The 21,491-nt window shown below is 30.0% G+C and overlaps 1 protein-coding gene across 1 annotated transcript; it reads right to left on the minus strand.

Annotated features, from left to right (window-relative positions):
• Positions 1 to 3,491: 3,491 nt before the first annotated feature.
• LOC120634407 lies at positions 3,492 to 20,680 on the minus strand. The gene is made up of 4 exons (XM_039904941.1): positions 20,648 to 20,680; positions 18,867 to 19,032; positions 16,320 to 16,414; positions 3,492 to 3,566 (listed from the first exon to the last, which is right to left on the minus strand). Exons 1-4 carry the CDS (start codon positions 20,661 to 20,663, stop codon positions 3,535 to 3,537), a joined length of 309 nt encoding a protein of 102 aa, XP_039760875.1. The 5' UTR covers positions 20,664 to 20,680; the 3' UTR covers positions 3,492 to 3,534.
• Between the last annotated feature and the right edge of the window lie 811 nt (positions 20,681 to 21,491).

A 21,491-nucleotide genomic window follows, 5' to 3' on the forward strand; every position in this document is an offset into this window, starting at 1 on the left:
AAGAGATGGTCTCATAACTCCAACTTCGGTCGCGCTTGTTAGTTCTCTCAGTTCGTTATCGAGTCAATCGATAAAACAGATTCAAGTCCTACCATAGATTAAAACCATTATTTATGGGGCCTTGCTTAATTCGACATCGAAGAAATGTTTCTATAGTGAAACCTAACCCTTTTGTTCAATAGCAATCGAATTTTTGTATTTGGAAAATGTCTTAAGCCAAATAAACTCTTTATTGTCCGGAAATCATGAAACAATATATACCATGATAATCAAGCTTAATTTTCTATACTCCGCGAAAAGATATCAAATTTGAGCTTTTTATTATCATATCTTTTCGCGGAGTATATCAAATTAAGCTTGATTTTCATGGTGTATCATCAATGTTCCGCAAAGTAACGCCTGCTTCCATCCAGATACAGATATAGCAATATAACAAAGAAATGTAGGTATGCAAAGGCAGCCTTATTGCTGCAAGCGATCTGTTACAACAACCATTGTTTAAATAAATAAATAAATAATATACTACGACAACGCACACTTCGCCATCTAGCTCCAAAGTAAGCGTAGCTTGTGATATGGGTACTGAGATGACTGATGAAAATTTTTATGAATAATATACATAAATACTTATAATATACATATAAACACCCAGACACTGAAAAACATTCTGCTCATCACGCAAACATTGTCCAGTTGTTGGAATCGAACCCACGGCCTTGGGTTCTACGACGCCAATTTGCCGTCCAATTGTATGAATGACCGGGGCTGTATTAAAATCGAGGCACCTTCGATACTTCGATTTTAATACAGCCCCGTTATAAGTATACATTTTAAAGTTTCTTTGTTTTTGATGACCTCCCTAGCGCAACGTGTGAGCGCTGTAAATTTAAGCATTAGGTCCCGGATTCAATTCCGGTCAGGGGCAATTCGGGAATTTATGATTTCTGAATTTGGTGGAAATCTTTGGCCGTGGCTAGTTACCACCCTAACGACAAAGACGTGCCACTAAGCGATTTAGTGTTCCGGTGCGATGTCGCGTGGAAACCAATTAGGGGTATCACAACCATACCCCTTAACAGCTTAGAGGCGTCCTTACCCTTAGTGGCGTTCAATTTGGTGCCACCAATCACAAGTCTTGCTTAAACTTCACTCAGCCAGGGTGAGCAGAGCTGTGCTTGGAGTATCTTTATTCAGAAATCAAGAGATTCGTGCCAGTGTTACCGACGAATCTCGTAGCTTAAATGGCTATGGCCGGGCTTATAGCTCAATGAACCGATGAACGTTAGGGGCGTCCCAATTAGTGCCGCCCCCGTACTGGAAGGCGCAGCGTTGGTCTACCCCCCATGAGGTGGAAGTCGCTAGATACACTCGCCATGATACCGAGCAAAACACGTACTAAGGTTGAAATGATGATGGCTATTAAATATCATGGTAAAATTATTTTTTAAGCCTGGTAACTCGTTTACCGCTATGTCAAGGGCCTGAACACTATCCCACTCTCCTGCGCATAGTAACGGGACTTTAATAGTCTGGATAGCGATGGTGATTATATCAGCTTTATCTACGAGTATCAGGTAGATTGGTACCTTTTTCAAACATTAAAATGTACCTTAATTAAAGACAAAACAGTGACATAGTTTTTAATGTCAAGACATTTATTATCTCTGAATCTAATGAAATCTTTTAGTCCGATTACCTCAAAGATTGTTGAGTTATATGTTTTTCTGGGTATTTAATCTTGATTGTTTATGGGCAATATAGCCACGACACTATTTGAAACAATATTTACGATAAGATAAAAAATCCAAATCAGATTCCGCTAAAAATCTTGTTTCAATATCAATCAGAAAGATAATAATCTTCTTTGATTTTTTTTCCTAAAACATCGAAGGAAAGAAAGCATAATATTTTTAGTCAATATTTTTGTGGATCTATCAACACAAATATTGGCTTGAAACATTTCCCAGTGTAGAAACGCCCCTAGTGGATCGAGTTTGATAAATGAGGTGTCATTGGCTTCTTCTTTGCGCTTCGAGTGTCATTAATTATGTTACTTTGTGACAATACAAAAGTGCTACTATGACAGACGATATTCTTACATTACTATTCTTCAGTAGATTTAAAAAAGTCCGTGGGTCCATATACCCACGAGTAAATCTTATTAATAAGAAATAGTATAAGTAATTTTGCAGACTAGAGAGTCTGGTTGAGTAGAAAGCCTCGCCCCAACCTTGTACATGCACTGCCCTATCGTTAAAGAAAACTTTGCCCGACGTCCATCGATTATTGGATCGCATTTTAACGAACAGAGACTAGCGTCCGTTTTCTATATTCAATCTATCTTTAATCGTTGGCAAGTTGTTATGGATTTTGACAATGACAACGTTGTTAAGTAATAAATCTGCAGATTAAAGATAGATTGAATAAAAAAATGGACGCTAGTCTCCAGTCGTAAAAATGCGATCTAATAAATCGATGAATCACACAACATAGACGATTTTAGTTAGAAAAATCAAATGTTTTTGATTATTAACTTGTCAAAGACGCTTCAATTTAAAAGAAAAAATGTTGTTTATTTTCTGATTGAAGATCAATCAAGCCGACTCATTGCTTACTTAATAAAGTAATAAATTTATTTAAGAGCCCGTCTATTGATTGACATACCAATTAAAACTGTATTTGATCAATATCCTTTGCCGATAACCAAGTTTTAACGTGTAGATTGTTTATATTTTTGTGATTAGTGTTTGTATCCTCTCAGTGTTGTCTAAAAGTAATCTTTTGACAACATCACGTGAGTTGAAGTCCACTGCCGGTCATAGGAGTTTCGTAGGAAATTTCAAAATCGACGGTCCTGGGCCGCTTGCCCCTAACAGCCCGTTTGATATTGTTGGTCCACCTTGTTGGGGGTCGATCAGCGCTGGGTTAACCGGTGTAGGCGCGCCATTTTCAGCACATTGATACCCCAACATTCCTCGGTTCTCTAAACTATGTACCCCGCCGATTGCCACTTCAGCTTTCCTTTTGTTTGAGGTATATTGTCTATAAAAATAAAATAATAGTCAATAGTAAATACCATTATTCATTGTAAAGTCAACATCTCCTGAGGATGCTCCAGTTTCGGAGCGAAACGTGCGTAGAGCCGTACATTGCCGAATATCTGTTTGGTGTGGAGTATAAGGATTGAAAAAAATTATAAATTACACCACACAGACTCCTCTGTTTTTTGCGGAGTGCGAGTGAATTAGGCTTAATTTTCATAATAAATCAATCAACTTGATTTTTGGTAACTTGTAGGGATAAACTTTTTATCCCAAGCATAAAATAGATAATACCTTTTTCTGGAATAAAATGCTTCCCACAGGATTCGTAAAAATCCTTACTAAGCGCGGACAAAGAACGCGGTAAGCAGATAGTAAAATATAAATTATAAAAAAAAAATATTTCTTATAAAACTTATTTACTAAAAGATAAACAAACGAAAGCCCGATGATCGTAAGAATTGTATTTTATTGAAGACACCTTTCCCGTTTCTCAGCACCGCTCACGTTTGTACACTCGCCAGTCTGCGAAAGAAAATTAATAAGAGTATAACAATATTGTTTACTATATAATAAGGATCAGATCGTTGGTAGAGTCACTACAAACAGTTTCTTGTCGCAGTAGAGTTTTTTGTAACCGAGCTCGTCCGGGGACGAACCATGCTTATTTCTGCCGCTAGGAAGCACCTAATAAATAACCCTTTATCTAATGTGATATAGTGTATGTATGTCCCATTGTATCTACGTACGTATGATTGTATGTATATATATTGATAGGTATTTAATTTAGTTTTATGTATAACTAGCGTACCCAGCCCGCTTCTCCGGGCTAGATTATGCTTTATTTTATTTAAGCAATAAACTTACGTCATTAAATTTTTAATTTAAGTCTCATAATATATTAAATCATTTATTTCTCTCCGTATTCATTCTCTTCTATTCTCTTCTCGAGCGGGTGAAGATCATTATCTACACCCATGTACACCCAACAATAGAATATCATCATAGTAAATAAAAGCTGTATTTGACAGTTCAAAAATAGGAGTGCTTCGATCGTCACAAAACTTTACAGAATTACTCGCCAGGTCAATCCGGAGATTCCCTGAAAGTTTCATTGAATTCGGTCTAGCCGTTTCGGAGCCTATACGGAACATACCCACACACTTTCTCTTTTATATATATAGAAGATAGATAGATTAGTTTGAAAAGTGTATGTTATTTATTTTATCACCTGTTATTATTAACCTGTTGCACTATCCCGTTTTCCCTAACTTTATTCTACCATTAAGGGTTGTCTGGAGTAGATCGCTTAAAGCGATAAGACCGCCTTTGCGATTTAATATATGTATATTTTTTGTTTTTGTTATTTCTCGTTTTCACTATTAATTTGTGCAATAAAGATTTTATATATCTATCTATCTGAAGGTAAGTGATAAGACAGTTTTAGATCGTAGCGGGCTAACATGTTACAGGTATAACAAAAACCCTTAATCAGTTAATAATATTTTTTCGGTATACTGGTTTATTTGCGGTATCTACGCAATACTATCCTAATGCTCACGTTAATACAGACTATATAATATTCTAGTGTATGTCGCAAACTGATTTAGTATGTAATGCACATTGTTCGTTATTGTCTTTATGATGTCTGCAGTCTAGGGATTGTAATTTGTATAGGTGTATGAATTTAGAAGGCCTCATTATGCTGAGTTATTTTAATATGACGATAATATGTCATCAAAATTGAAACACACTGGATTCACCGCTTTAATGAGACATTATTAATAGATTCTTTATTGCACATGCAAAAAAAAAACAAACAAACAAAAGATAAAATTCTAAATATTTTATAAATTTTAAAATTTCTGTAAAGTCACGATTTGAACCTGCGACTCTGTGGCAATCGCGACCTGCGCGCTTTTCCACTAAGCTTTTATACCATTCTGATTCACATTCAAGTCATACAGTGTCTATAAGACTGATGAAGAAGGCATATACTAATTTAGGCATCGGCTTAGTGGAAGAGCGCTCAGACAACGACTGCCAGAGTCGCAGATTCAAATCCTGTTGGTTCCGAATTTAATTTACAAAAATGTATATGATACTTGCAATAGTCGCACACAATTTGTGTATTGTCGTCTTATATTTGTTTTTTATTTATTTAAATGCTACTTCTACAAGTTACTGGTGCAAGCAATAAGTACAAGCTATTTGAATGTGTAACTGAGATATTCCACTTGCACTAGCAACGTCCTTTTGTAAACGAGGCATAGCGATTTATCACATCGACCGATTGTACGTGTGTGGGCGGCAAATCCGGGCTGGCGGTTTCCTGCAATTTCGCGTATATAATCGCTGATCACCCGCGAACAGTGCCCTTTAAGTTGTTCTAGGTTCCGTCCTTGACATTTTATGACACGAAATTATATATATTAACTAGCAGACCCGCGCGACTTCATACGCGAATGAGTCAACTTCAAAAAGTTGTCGTATGTTCACACGTTCTCAAAAAAGATATTTATTCCAGTTTTTGCAACATTTCTCATAAAAAATTATTATTTATTTATTAGGAAGCCAACCTATCTTAATATATGGACACATTTAACAATTGTTTTATAATGCTGTACACCCCACTTAAAGGCTAACTCAGCAAGCATAACACAAAATACCACTTTAGTGATATTTAGCCGCTAAACAAAAGAAATTTAAAATGAAATAGAGAAAAAAAAATAAACCCTAAAATAGGTACTTACATAACCAAGAAAAAAAATAACTTAAAAAATAAATAAATGACTAACAATTTTGCCGTACTTTTAAAAGTTTTTTGACTTAATTTTTGAAACACGGGGCGGAGTGTCGAAAAATATCCAAGCCAGCACTTCGAACCAATTTGTTGTAGGTAACAACTATTCTACACAATTGAGCGGATCTGCCCAGATTTGATGTAGCGATTCTAGGTCTGAACGTTAGCTTATTCATAATATGCGAACTTGCATTAAGCTTTGGTACAGCCAATCGCACCCTGCTCATCAGATTTGGGCAATAGATCCCTCCGTCTATTTTTCTGTTTACTTTTCAGGAAAGAGAGATCATTAAAGTCCCTGCGATCAGACAGTGACAACGTTTTGTATACATTCAGTAGATCTGCGTAGGTACTGACCTTTTTTAAAATGATGTCCTTGTCTTGACTCTCTGTATCCTATTCATGTGTATTTGATAAGATTGGCTCCATGCAATAGAGTACTCAAGTTTGCTTCGTACAATCGAATTAAATAGTGCTAGCTTGGTAGAAGACTTTTTAAAGTATTTGTAATGTATTTCTAATGATGAATCCCAAGAATTTCAGAGATTTTTTAATCATATTATCCATATGTAGCATTAAACTTAATTTACTATCCATAATTACGCCAATATCTTTTATTTGATTTACTTTTTAATAATGGTAGCCATTGGTCGTAGCGTGATGTTATATAGCCTTAATTGATCCTACCAATACAAAAAAAAAATCGAAATCGTTACAGCATTTTCTGAGATTAGCGCGGTCAACCAAACAAACTCAAAAGCTTGACTTCAACTATGCCTATCTAAAAAAAACACGTCAATCTAAAACTCCGTTGCGCGGATTTTGAAATGTGAAAAACGACAAATGTGGAAAAAATAGCGATGTTATCCTGTAGGAGCTGTGGCTGATGGCTTTTCCGGGAAAAAAAATAAGCCTATGAGCTATTCCAGGATCGCTAGGCATTACAGTACCCATAACACAAGCTACTCTTACTTTGCGACTAGATGGCGATGTGTGTATTGTCGTAGTCAGTTGCGTGCGCTGGGTTTCTTACCAGGGTGTGCATACACTAGGAAAATTGCATAAAACGGCAGCAATGACGTGCTGTTATCTGTGAAGAGTTTTGTCCCGGATTCGGATATATAATGTATTTAAGTATATAATGTACAAAAGTAAATAATGTAATTCAGTAAAAAATGCAAGTAAGTATATAATGTATTTCAGTATATAATGTACTTAAGTATATAATGTACATAAGTACATAATATACCTAAGTAAATAGACAAACAATGTATTTATGTATATAAAGTACTTGAGTATATAATGTACATAAGTAAAGAATGTATTTAAGTATATAATGTACTTAAGTATATTATGTCCATAAGTATATAATGTATTTCAGTATATAATGTACATAAGTAAATAATGGATTTAATTAAATAATGTACTTAAGTAAATAATGTATTTAAGTATATAATGTACTTAAGTATAGAATGTATTTAAGTATATAATGTACTTAAGTATGTAATGTACATAAGTAAATAATGTATTAAATTAAATAATGTACTTAAGTATATAATGTACATAAGTAAATAATGTATTAAATTAAATAATGTACTTAAGTATATAATGTATTTAAGTATATAATGTACTTAAGTGTATAATGTACATAAGTATATAATGTATTTAATTAAATAATGTACTCAAGTACATTATACTTAAAGTATTTAAGTATATAATGTACTTAAGTTTATAATGTATTTAAGTAAATAATGTACATAAGTTAATAATGTAATTAAGTATATAATGTAAGTAAGTATATAATGTTCTTAAGTATATAATGTATAAAAGTATATAATGTACATAAGTAAATAATATACTTAAGTAAATAGATAAATAATGTATTTAAGTATAAAATGTACTTATGTTAATAATGTTATTATGTATAAAATGTATTTAAGTAGATAATGTACTTAAGTATATACTGTATATAAGTAAATAATTTACTGAAGTAAATAATGTACTTAAGTATATAATGTATTTAAGTTTATAATGTACATAAGTAAATATTGTTTTAATTAAATAATGTACTTATGTAAATATATAAATAATGTATTTAAGTAAATAATGTACTTCAGTAAATAATGTAAGTAAGTATATAATGTATTTCAGTATATAATGTACTTAAGTATATAATGTACTAAAGTATATAAAGTACATAAGTAAATTAATGTACTTAAGTAAATAATGTAAGTTTATAATTTATTTAAGTATATAATGTACTTAACTACATAATGTATTTAAGTATATAATGTACTTAAGTATATAATGTACGTAAGTAAATAATGTATTTAATTAAATAATGTACTTAAGTATATAATATATTTAAGTATATAATGAACTTAAGTATATAATGTACATAAGTAAAAAAGGTATTTAATTAAATAATGTACTTAAGTATAAAATGTATTTAAGTATATGATGTACTTAAGTATATAATGTATTTGAGTATATAATGTACTTAAGTATATAATTTATTTAAGTAAATAATGTAATTAAGTATATAATGTAAGTAAGTATATAATGTATTTCAGTATATAATGTACTTAAGTATATAATGTATTAAAGTATATAATGTACATAGGTAAATAATGCATTTAAGTATAAAATATACTTAAGTATATAATGTACTTATGTTAATAATGTTATTATGTATAAAATGTATTTAAGTAGATAATGTACTTCAGTAAATAATGTAAGTAAGAATATAATGTATTTCAGTATATTATGTACTTAAGTATATAATGTACATAAGTAAATAATGTTTTTAATAAAATAATGTACTTAAGTATATAATGTACTTAAGTATATTATGTACATAAGTAAAAAATGTATTTAATTAAATAATGTTCTTAAGTATATAATGTATTAAAGTATATAATGTAAATAGGTAAATAATGTAAGTAAGTATATAATATATTTCAGTATATAATGTACTTAAGTATATAATGTATTAAAGTATATAACGTAAATAAGTAAATAATGTATTTAAGTATATAATGTACTGAAGTAAATAATGTACTTATGTATATCATGTATTTAAGTATATAATGTACAAAAGTAAATAATGTAATTCAGTAAAAAATGCATGTAAGTATATAATGTATTTAAGTATATAATGTACTTAAGTATATAATGCATTTAAGTATTTAATGTTCTTAAGTATATAAAGAACATAAGTTAATAATGTATTTAATTAAATAATGTACTTAAGTATATAATGTATTAAAGTATATAACGTAAATAAGTAAATTATGTATTTAAATATATCACGTACTTAAGTATATAATGTACATTAGTAAATAATGTATTTAATTAAATAATGTACTTAAGTATATTATGTATTTAAGTATTTTATGTGCTTAAGTATATAATGTATTTAAGTAAACAATGTACTGAAATAAATAATGTACTTATGTATATCATGTAATTCAGTAAAAAATGCAAGTAAGTATATAATGTATTTCAGTATATAATGTAATTTAGTATATAATGTTATTAAGTATATAATGTATTTAAATATATCATGTACTTAAGTATATAATGTACTGAAGTATATAGTGTACATAGGTAAATAATGTATTAAAGTATATAATGTACTTAAGTATATAATGTACATAAGTAAATAATTTACTTAAGTAAATAGATAAATAATGTATTTAAGTATAAAATGTACTTAAGTAAATAATGTACTGATGTTAATAATGTTATTATGTATAAAATGTATTTATGTAGATAATGTACTTAAGTATATACTGTATATAAGTAAATAATTTACTGAAGTAAATAATGTACTTAAGTATATAATGAAAGCAAGTATATAATGTACTTAAGTAAATAATGTATTTAAGTTTATAATGTACATAAGTAAATATTGTATTTAATTAAATAATGTACTTAAGTATATAATGTACATAAGTATATTAATGTACTTAAGTAAATAATGTAAGTAAGTATATAATTTATTTAAGTATATAATGTACTTAAGTACATAATGTATTTAAGTTTATAATTTACTTAAGTATATAATGTATTTAAGTATATTATATACTTAAGTACATAATGTATTTAAGTATATAATGTACATAAGTAAAAAAGGTATTTAATTAAATAATGTTCTTAAGTATATAATGTACTTAAGTATATTATGTCCATAAGTATATAATGTACATAAGTAAATAATATACTTAAGTAAATAGATAAATAATGTATATAAGTAAATAATGTATTTAAGTATATAATGTAAATAAGTAAATAATGGATTTAATTAAATAATGTACTTAAGTAAATAATGTATTTAAGTATATAATTTACTTAAGTATATAATGTATTTAAGTATATAATGTACTTAAGTATATAATGTATTTAAGTATATAATGTACTTAAGTATATAATGTACATAAGTAAATAATGTATTAAATTAAATAATGTACTTAAGTATATAATGTATTTAAGTATAAAATGTATTTAAGTAGATAATGTACATAAGTAAATAATGTATTTAATTAAATAATGTACTCAAGTATATAATGTATTAAAGTATATAATGTACATAAATAAATAATGTATTTAAGTATATTATGAACATAAGTAAAAAATGTATTTCAGTATATAATGTACTTAAGTATATAATGTATTTAAGTATATGATGTACTTAAGTATATAATGTATTTGAGTATATAATGTACTTAAGTATATAATTTATTTAAGTAAATAATGTACATAAGTAAATAATGTAATTAAGTATATAATATAAGTAAGTATATAATGTATTTCAGTATATAATATTCTTAAGTATATATTGTATTAAAGTATATAATGTACTTAAGTATATAATGCATTTAAGTATTTAATGTTCTTAAGTATATAAAGAACATAAGTTAATAATGTATTTAATTAAATAATGTACTTAAGTATATAATGTATTAAAGTATATAACGTAAATAAGTAAATTATGTATTTCAATATATCACGTACTTAAGTATATAATGTACATTAGTAAATAATGTATTTAATTAAATAATGTACTTAAGTATATTATGTATTTAAGTATTTTATGTGCTTAAGTATATAATGTATTTAAGTAAACAATGTACTGAAGTAAATAATGTACTTATGTATATCATGTAATTCAGTAAAAAATGCAAGTAAGTATATAATGTATTTCAGTATATAATGTAATTTAGTATATAATGTTATTAAGTATATAATGTATTTAAATATATCATGTACTTAAGTATATAATGTACTGAAGTATATAGTGTACATAGGTAAATAATGTATTAAAGTATATAATGTACTTAAGTATATAATGTACATAAGTAAATAATTTACTTAAGTAAATAGATAAATAATGTATTTAAGTATAAAATGTACTTAAGTAAATAATGTACTGATGTTAATAATGTTATTATGTATAAAATGTATTTATGTAGATAATGTACTTAAGTATATACTGTATATAAGTAAATAATTTACTGAAGTAAATAATGTACTTAAGTATATAATGAAAGCAAGTATATAATGTACTTAAGTAAATAATGTATTTAAGTTTATAATGTACATAAGTAAATATTGTATTTAATTAAATAATGTACTTAAGTATATAATGTACATAAGTATATTAATGTACTTAAGTAAATAATGTAAGTAAGTATATAATTTATTTAAGTATATAATGTACTTAAGTACATAATGTATTTAAGTTTATAATTTACTTAAGTATATAATGTATTTAAGTATATTATATACTTAAGTACATAATGTATTTAAGTATATAATGTACATAAGTAAAAAAGGTATTTAATTAAATAATGTTCTTAAGTATATAATGTACTTAAGTATATTATGTCCATAAGTATATAATGTACATAAGTAAATAATATACTTAAGTAAATAGATAAATAATGTATATAAGTAAATAATGTATTTAAGTATATAATGTAAATAAGTAAATAATGGATTTAATTAAATAATGTACTTAAGTAAATAATGTATTTAAGTATATAATTTACTTAAGTATATAATGTATTTAAGTATATAATGTACTTAAGTATATAATGTATTTAAGTATATAATGTACTTAAGTATATAATGTACATAAGTAAATAATGTATTAAATTAAATAATGTACTTAAGTATATAATGTATTTAAGTATAAAATGTATTTAAGTAGATAATGTACATAAGTAAATAATGTATTTAATTAAATAATGTACTCAAGTATATAATGTATTAAAGTATATAATGTACATAAATAAATAATGTATTTAAGTATATTATGTACATAAGTAAAAAATGTATTTCAGTATATAATGTACTTAAGTATATAATGTATTTAAGTATATGATGTACTTAAGTATATAATGTATTTGAGTATATAATGTACTTAAGTATATAATTTATTTAAGTAAATAATGTACATAAGTAAATAATGTAATTAAGTATATAATATAAGTAAGTATATAATGTATTTCAGTATATAATATTCTTAAGTATATATTGTATTAAAGTATATAATGTTCATAGGTAAATAATGTAGTTAAGTTTATAATGTACATAAGTACATATTGTATTTAATTAAATAATGTACTTATGTAAATATATAAATAATGTATTTCAGTATATAATGTACTTAAGTATATGATGTACTTAAGTAAATAATGTATTTGAGTATATAATGTACTTAAGTATATAATTTATTTAAGTAAATAATGTACATAAGTAAATAATGTAATTAAGTATATAATATAAGTAAGTATATAATGTATTTCAGTATATAATGTTCTTAAGTATATATTGTATTAAAGTATATAATGTTCATAGGTAAATAATGTAGTTAAGTTTATAATGTACATAAGTAAATATTGTATTTAATTAAATAATGTACTTATGTAAATATATAAATAATGTATTTAAGTAAATAATGTATTTCAGTATATAATGTACTTAAGTATATGATGTACTTAAGTAAATAATGTATTTGAGTATATAATGTACTTAAGTATATAATTTATTTAAGTAAATAATGTACATAAGTAAATAATGTAATTAAGTATATAATATAAGTAAGTATATAATGTATTTCAGTATATTATGTACTTAAGTATATTATGTACATAAGTAAATAATTTACAAAAGTAAATAATGTACTTAAGTATATAATGAAAGCAAGTATATAATTTCTTTAAGTATATAATGTACTTAAGTATGTAATGTATTTAAGTATATAATGTACTTAAGCATATAATGTATTTAAGTATATAATGTACTTAAGTATATAATGTTTTTAAGTTTATAATGTACATAAGTAAATATTGTATTTAATTTAATAATGTACTTATGTAAATATATAAATAATGTATTTAAGTAAATAATGTACTTCAGTAAATAATTTTTGTGCATGGCTGTCTTTTGCCCACCATATTAATAAAATAGAAAATTAAAAATATTGCAGCAGCTTGACAACGCATAGACTCTGATCCCACGTCAGAGGAAAAAAACAAAAAACAACCAAGTGCGTGTCAGACTTCTGCACGAAGGCTTCCTTATCTACAAAACGGCAAATGCGTTTTTAACAGGAGTAACGAAAGTACGTAATCTGTGAATAATTTCAACTGTCTAACTATCGGGGTTTATGAATGACACCCTGGACCTGGAGCCTACAGACGGACAGACTAACTTTAAATGTAAAATACGCGCTAGTTTGAAGATTATTACGAACAAATAATTTAAAACTCGTAAAATAGACAGAGTATGTACCATGCGATGTCTATTCCAAAACTTTAGTCTGTGGTGCGCTTAGCTTTGGCATTTTTGTCTAGACAAAGCTACAGTTTTTAGCTTTCTGAATGGAGTTATTTATTTTTTGTCTATAAGTGCGAAATAAGCTTCACTGTGGTGTTCTCGTATCTTGTAGCTGTTATATAATGCACCTCTAAGGAATATAGTTATTATAAAGAATTTTTTTAAATATTTCTAAAACCAGAATACAGTAAAAAAAATATATATTAGTATTTACTTTAACAGCATAACCTATATAACAAATTATGTTTAAAGAGAAAGTGTTTGACAACCTTCCTGGCACTGTGATGAGCTCTATGGTTTACAAGCGGAGGTGCCGGGTTCGATTCCCAAAAGTTGTCAAATCAAAGTCAAATATTTCTTCAAATAGGCACATAGATGGCACTTTTGATGCGTTGATAACATACAAAATGTGTACATAGTAGTGAGAAGTGATGGCGATACATTCGTAAACGTAAAACTAAGAAGCGTCTAAGAAGTAGCCCACAACAAATTTAGCCGGATGTTGAAGTATGGCGACCGATCATACATAAAGCCTATAGACTTGTTATCTTAATATATATAAATCTCCTGTCACGATGTTTGTCCGCGATGGACTCCTAAACTACTTAACCGATTTCAAATTAAATTGGCACACCGTCAGCATTCTGATCCAACTTAAGAGATAGGATAGCTTAGATCTTTAATTATAGTCGCAATTTTATTTTATTGCAAATTATTTGTCTATAATTAATTGACAGTCACATGTTATATATATATATCTTAATATATATAAATCTCCTGTCACGATGTTTGTCCGCGATGGACTCCTAAACTACTTAACCGATTTTAAATTAAATTGGCACACCGTCAGCATTCTGGTCCAACTTAAGAGATAGGATAGCTTAGATCTTTAATTATAGTCGCAATTTTATTTTATTGCAAATTATTTGTCTATAATTAATTGACAGTCACATGTTATATATATATATACTACTACTATATATACTCATTTAAGGCTTAGGGATACTGAATACTTTAAAACAAAATCAAACGCAGACGAAGTCGCGGGCAACAGCTAGTAATATTATAAAATGTTATTAAAAATGTCTCGTTATAGTATTAATTACTATATTATTTTCAATATAAGAACTTTTGCTAAAGTATAATTATATTAAATAAAAGGTGCTTTATTTAATTGAGAAGTTTTAATTGGGCCTTGAGACATCATTGTTTTGTGAAGTTCGGGGGTACGCTAAGGGTATTTAAGGCGCTGCCTAAACGAGGTCTGTGTTTGCTAACCATACAAAATTCCGTCCCAGGAGACCATGGTTGGTTGGATTCCAAAATGAGGATTAAGAAATAGGTATTTTTTTTATATATACCTCTAAAAGTTGGCCCTTGACTGCAAACTCACCTGGTGGTAAGTGATGATGCAGTCTAAGATGGTAGGGGAATAACCTTCAAAGGGAGTATGGTCATACCCCTAATCGGTTACTACGCGGCACCGGAACACTAAATCGTTTATCGGCACGTCTTTGTCGGATAAAATTCCGAAATAATTCCAAAATGCCCCTGCCAGGAATCGAACCCCGGACCTCCTAATAAAATTCACTGCGCTAACCCTTGCACCAAGGAGGTAGTCAAAACATAGTATAAAAAAAGTCACCCGCTGTTTGTACGCGTAGATCTTTTAAAGTACGCAACAGATTTTAATACAGTTTTAAGCAATAGATAGATTGATTACGAAGGTTTTTATTATGTTGTAAACATACATATTTTATTATAGTAGGGAAAAGAATAGAAATCATTATTTATTACTACGGGATTGTATCTTAAAAGGATCTACAAAAAAGTCCATGATGGTATATTTTTCAAACGGCCCCACAAGCGTTAGTATTGCACCCGAACGAAGCCGGGTCCAGCGAAAAAGATAAGTTATTCTTGGCTATATTTCTAACTGGATGGCCTTTTGTGTATATGTAGTGAAATTGTACATTAAAACATTCTAATTTCGTTTATGTTTAATTATACTTTTGGAAATTAAAAAGTGCACGGAGCAGCCAAGTTGTATATTACGTCGCGTTTTATTTTGCAACATTCTGAAACCGAAATGGAATCCAATCTTGTCGGGCTCTTAAGTTAAATGTGCAAAACACCCTGAGTGTAAAATATTTAGTAAGAAACCCAATATGCCCAATTTGTAAGTCGAGTAAAAAATAAATATAGGGGGTTTCTGTGACATAAATCTTATGGTACCAGCTCTGAGTTATGAAATCGCTGATGTCCACTCTCGTTTCGAAGAGCACGTGATGCCATGCAAAACATCGCCAGGAAACCTTCATGCCATAATATTCTCAAGGGTGTGTGAAGTCTACCAATCCGCAGTGGCGTGCACTTCATACTTGCGCAAAATCACTGCCTACCCTAAAATTTATAGATAACTTGTGTAAAAGCTGTATTTTTGCCATTTTATGTAATTTGCCTGCTGTATGCATACCCTGGTAAGAAACCCAGTGCACGCCAGTGCCAATCCGCACTTGGCCAGCGTCGTGAACTACGGCCGGAACCCTTCTAGTCCTAAGAGGAGATCCGTGCCTAAGCTGGTAATGAGTTGACGATGATGGTAAAAATGATCACAAAGGTATACTCACTTCTCCATGTGTTACAGTTTTCGTACTGCATCTCGCAATAGTTCGGAAAGTTCTTATAATCGCCGTCATAGTTGCGGGCGCATATTGCTTGTATCCTAATAACATAAGATATTTTAATATCTACATTTATAAAACAAAGTCGTGTTAGTTACACCATTTATAACTTGAGAACGGATGGACCGATTTTCTTTCTTTTTAATTAGTTTGATTCCTGTTAGTCCGGAATAGGATAATAAGTAATAATAGTAATAATATATATAAAATAAATTGTTTAAAATCAAAACAATAATCTAGCCGTTCATCTATATCTATATCTATATATATATATATATGAAAATGTTATGATGGTTTGTGTACGCTTCAAAAAGTTCTACACTGATCGTGCTGAAATTTTAGCATGATACGATGATGATACGCATCAAGGATTGTTTTTATCTATTTTTCTCAATCATTCAATCGCAATGTGCCACAGCGAAGCGTGGCAGGGTATTGCTAGTTAGTAATAAAACAGAACTGACGGCGCTTGTCATTTTGTCTATAGACGTAGAACGGTTGATGTGACCGTTAGAGAGATACATTAAACCGGAGTAGAATGAGTTCTACGTATGATACTTTACAAAGACATTGTGATGTAAAAATTATTAAGGCGAAATGAAATTCGCGGGGACAGCTAGTAGTTTGTAAACCTAGTGATAATGGACGGGCGAAATATTGAGCCCGCTTGATTTCAAGTGGAATACCATCCCGTATAAACAGATGAACACTTCACAGAGCATGCAAGGAATACGTTGTACTGTATTGCCGCCCTTTGTCCATCCAGTTAAGACAAGTAGTTAAAGTGTTAATTGAGATGGGAACTGCCTGAATTAAACAAGATATTATTATTATTATTATCATCCGGCTCGAAGGACCACGTTTAACTACGATAGCTTGATAATGAAAAATTTTTATAATCACATTCTTATTATAATTAAAGCCACATCTGCCTGTAACTACCCCGGCAACTTCGCTGTTTTTTTATTCCACTACAAGTTAGCCCTTGACTGCAAGCTCACCTGGTGGTAAATTATGACGCACCGCCCACCGGAACACTAAATTGCTTAGCGGGGAATTCGTCAAAACCGGACCGCATAACAGCAATGTTGCTATGCGGCAGTACATTCCCTTACGAGCTCTACCACAAAACTCTTTACTACTAAAATATATCAAATAAAAAAGCAGATATTGAAGCAGGCAGATACTTGGCGGAAATCCATAATATATTATGAAAGTAAAGCTTAAATTTCATAATAAAAAATGCAGGTAGTTAACTATCAACCCATTACCGGCCCTCTAGAGGGCACGGTCTCCTCCCGGTCTCCTCCCATATTGAGAAGGGTTTAAGGCCATAGTCCACCACGTTGGCCCAGGGCGGATAAGTGGGTGGCTGTGTGCGAAAGGGTTCCCGTGGCCCTGCCACCAGGCGACTTGTTGGAACACCGTGGGGCTTTAGCCGGTACGAGTCCGACATAACCTCGAATGTTCTCCCCGTGGTACGGTGGAATCCATGACGATATACCCACGAAAAAAAAAAACGGACGGATTACTGGCATCCACACACCTTTTCGAAAAGATACCTGGCAGCGATATCTTCCATGACAAACCCACAGTTTTTAGGAAAAAACTAACCGAAAACTTATCGGTGAGTTAAATTTTTAGTCAAATTAAGACGACGCTTTGTCAATGCTATGTGCATTTGTAATTGATGTGCATATCAGTCCATGTTTTTGTGTGTGTGCTAAACCTGTGATATGCATGTTGTTAGTGCTCTTAAAAAATAAATAAATAAACATTATGGACAACTCTCGGGAATGCAGGTTTCCTCACAACGTTTACCCTTCACTGCAAGTGATATTTTAATTGCTTAAAACGCACCTAACTTAGAATGATAAAGGCGCGTGCTGGGATTCAAACTTGGCCTCCCGAAAGTGAGGTCGAAGTCCTACCCACTGGGCTATCACCGCTTGATTAGCTAAACACCTAATACCTGTCCCTATCCCTATCTCTACTAATATTATAAATGTCAATGTAAGTCTGCTAGTTACGCTTTCACGCAAAAACTTCTTAAGCGATCCTCATGAAACTTTGTACACATATTCTTGGAAGTGTAAGAAGTAATATAGGATACTTTTTATCCCGACATTAAGCTCGGTTCCTTTGTGTGAGGGGATGAAAGTGTTTCACGATTTTACACCATAACTCCGACAAATTATAACCGATTTAAATAATTATTTTTGTACTATAGAGGTTATAATATGTGTTTAATTTTGCCCAAACTTTGTGTAGATCTGATGAATGTGGTTGGAGATAAGAGACATAACTCCTCAGCGGACAGCAGCAAACCCCTCATTTAAGGCTTAGCACTACTAAATACTTTAAATTTTTTTAGAACTACAACTAAATTGAATGCCACATCAAACGCAGACAAGGCAGGGCAACAGCTAGTAGTCCATAAATAAATAAATAATAGTTATAGCGAGGATCCTATGAGAATAACAAAATACTTACTTATAAGCCGCAGGACATTTCTCAATGAAATTTTTACAGCCCCTCACGAAAAAGTCCGTTACCCAGTAGTTAGTGTCTTTGGGATATCTTATTATTTCATCTCTGTACTTCTTTCCTTGAAGACTTCCTTTGACTATCATGATGAGTACCAATAGTTTACTAAAGACTGAAAAAAACGCACCAATCTATCAATACTGTCGAAGTAAATTTTCATTATATGGTATTGGATAGAAGCAGGCGTTACTTTGCGGAAATCCATAGTATATTTATGAATGACTTTACAATGAACTTAACAATTATTCATTGTAAAGTCAACATCTACTAAGGATGCTTCGGTTTCGGAGCGAAACGTGCGTAGAGGCCGGTGATCTGTTCGTTGTGGAGTATTCGGATTGAAGTAATTATAAATTACACCATACAGATTCTCCTGCTGTTCGCGGAGTATAGCAAGTTAAGCTTATTTTCATTATCATTATTTGGTGTTATTATAATTTTATAATACAACTGTAACTTATTATATATTTTCATATGCTGTGTTTACTTTTAAGAAAACATTACACTTAAATAGAATAGTTAAAATTTAATAAAAACGGTTGTAGTAGTGTAAGTGTTTGTAAGTAAACTTAATAAATAAAATAAAAAATAATGAAAATAAAAATAAATACGAAAACTGGACTTATTTCTGATATGTGAGAAGGATCGCATTGAAGCAAACATTGAATTTTAAGTTAAGTTATAAAGTTGTATTTTTATTAAAACTGTCGTTCACTGAATGAATATCGCTACTAAGCGATAAGGTATTTCTATTCGTATTTTATTTCCCTAACTTCATAATGGTGTGCTAATGAAGAGTTAACTAATAATGGATCGTTTACCACAATACTGCTCAGTTGTATTATAGCCTGCATTTGATTTTTTTTTTTATTAATTAACTCATTACACATAATATACATCACAGGTCTTAATTTAAAGGTGTAAGCATAAACTCAAAATAATTTTTCCGTACACCTAGCCGTTGACAAATTTTTGCTTTGTTAGTCTAATAGATTAATATATTAACATTCACAATTAATGCTACAACATCGTTACTTATTCACATTACCATTTTGAAAGTGGGTAGGTAGACAATGATAAATGTAAAAACCTTTTTAACTCATACAATTAATGTTAAAAGAAGAAAATAGCAGACGTGTTGGTAAGTCAAAATATTCAACGTTCTAAATAGTGAAACGTGTGTTGTTTTAACGTCCAGAACAATTTGAGCAAGGACACTAGTTTGGAAAAATAAAAATAGCGGACAGTAGGTATGCCGGGAAAATCATACGGAAATATTCCTTGTACATTTCTAAGCCACGTAAACACGTGGAATAATATAAGCAGCCTTACTAACGGTATGCGAAAAACTTAACGCTATAGAACTTTGATGACCTCCCTGGCGCGGCGGTAAGCGCAGCGCAGGTTTTATGCTGGAGTTCCCGGGTTCAATTTCAATCAAGGGACAGTGTGGCGATTTATAATTTTGGAACTTTCTCTGGTCTGGTCTGGTGGGAGGTTTCGGTCGTGGCTAGTTATCACCCTACTGGCAAAGATGTCACGTAGAAACCTAGCAAGGTTAGCCCGCTACCATCTTAAACTGCATCATCACGAAAGTGAAAATTAAAAACTTCAAATTATTATCAAAGTTCGACCTTAGCCCTATAAATAGTTTCACAATTATTAAACTAATTCTATCATCGAATTATTCATGTGTTAAATTAAAAAGGTCGGAATAAATACGTTACCGTGGCGATTACCCATATCGGCAGCCTTGGAAAACTCCAGGAATACCTTTTGCAATGTGTACACAATATGTCAGGGCTCGGAAACCATTTGCTCTTTACATTATTGACTAGAATGTAAACATCGGCTAGTGCGTGAATTTTTTATGACCACGATTTGTTGAGGGTTCTGTGAGGTCATAATTGAAAACGGCATCATGTGGATAAAGAACACTTTAGTGACTCATTTAGTGTACACACATAGTATGAAAAAGTGGCCGGTATATCAAGGTTTTTATGGTAACAATTGACAAGCCAAGCGGATAGCCCATAGTGCAAAATCATCGCCTATAGAATAAGCAACACTTTGCATGGCAAGTAAACAATACGTATTACAAAGTGCCGCCTTGTGTCTGTGTCTGTGCCTGTAATTACACAGGCAATCGTATTTTTCAGACCGGAACAAAGCAATACTGCTTGGATGAGGATGAACCCGAACCCGAACGAGGATGTCACAAAAAACTTGATTACAGTTCGTAAAAAATCGTAAAGTTAAGTAAAGAATACTCATTAAAATTATAGCAAAACTTTAAATCTTGAGATAAAATCGTAATTTCCTTTACCTCTCTAAATATCACTTATTATAAAATTTTCATTAAGTTGAATCGCCTTTTTTTCTTGTCACACTTTTTACCTATAGTACCTATCAATTTTAGTTTTATAACTTCTTATTTCGTTTTCGACTTTCGACATTTCAAAGTATATTTTGTGATTTTTTTTTCATAATTCAGAAGTAGTTCTGTCAAGGTTAACATAGACTGTACGTTTTTAACTGAATGAATTATAATAATAATAAAATAATAAATAT

This window comes from Pararge aegeria, chromosome 23 (genome assembly GCF_905163445.1).
Source record: "Pararge aegeria chromosome 23, ilParAegt1.1, whole genome shotgun sequence".
In the NCBI taxonomy this organism is placed as follows: domain Eukaryota; kingdom Metazoa; phylum Arthropoda; class Insecta; order Lepidoptera; family Nymphalidae; genus Pararge; species Pararge aegeria.

What these genes read in the sequence shown, in the direction of transcription:
- LOC120634407 (XM_039904941.1), bottom strand. An exon ending in AAATGTCCTGCGGCTTATAA is followed by an intron (nt 16,415 to 18,866) that starts GTAAGTATTTTG and finishes TTATGTTATTAG; the next exon opens with GATACAAGCAATATGCGCCC. An exon ending in AAACTGTAACACATGGAGAA is followed by an intron (nt 3,567 to 16,319) that starts GTGAGTATACCT and finishes TTTCTTTCGCAG; the next exon opens with ACTGGCGAGTGTACAAACGT.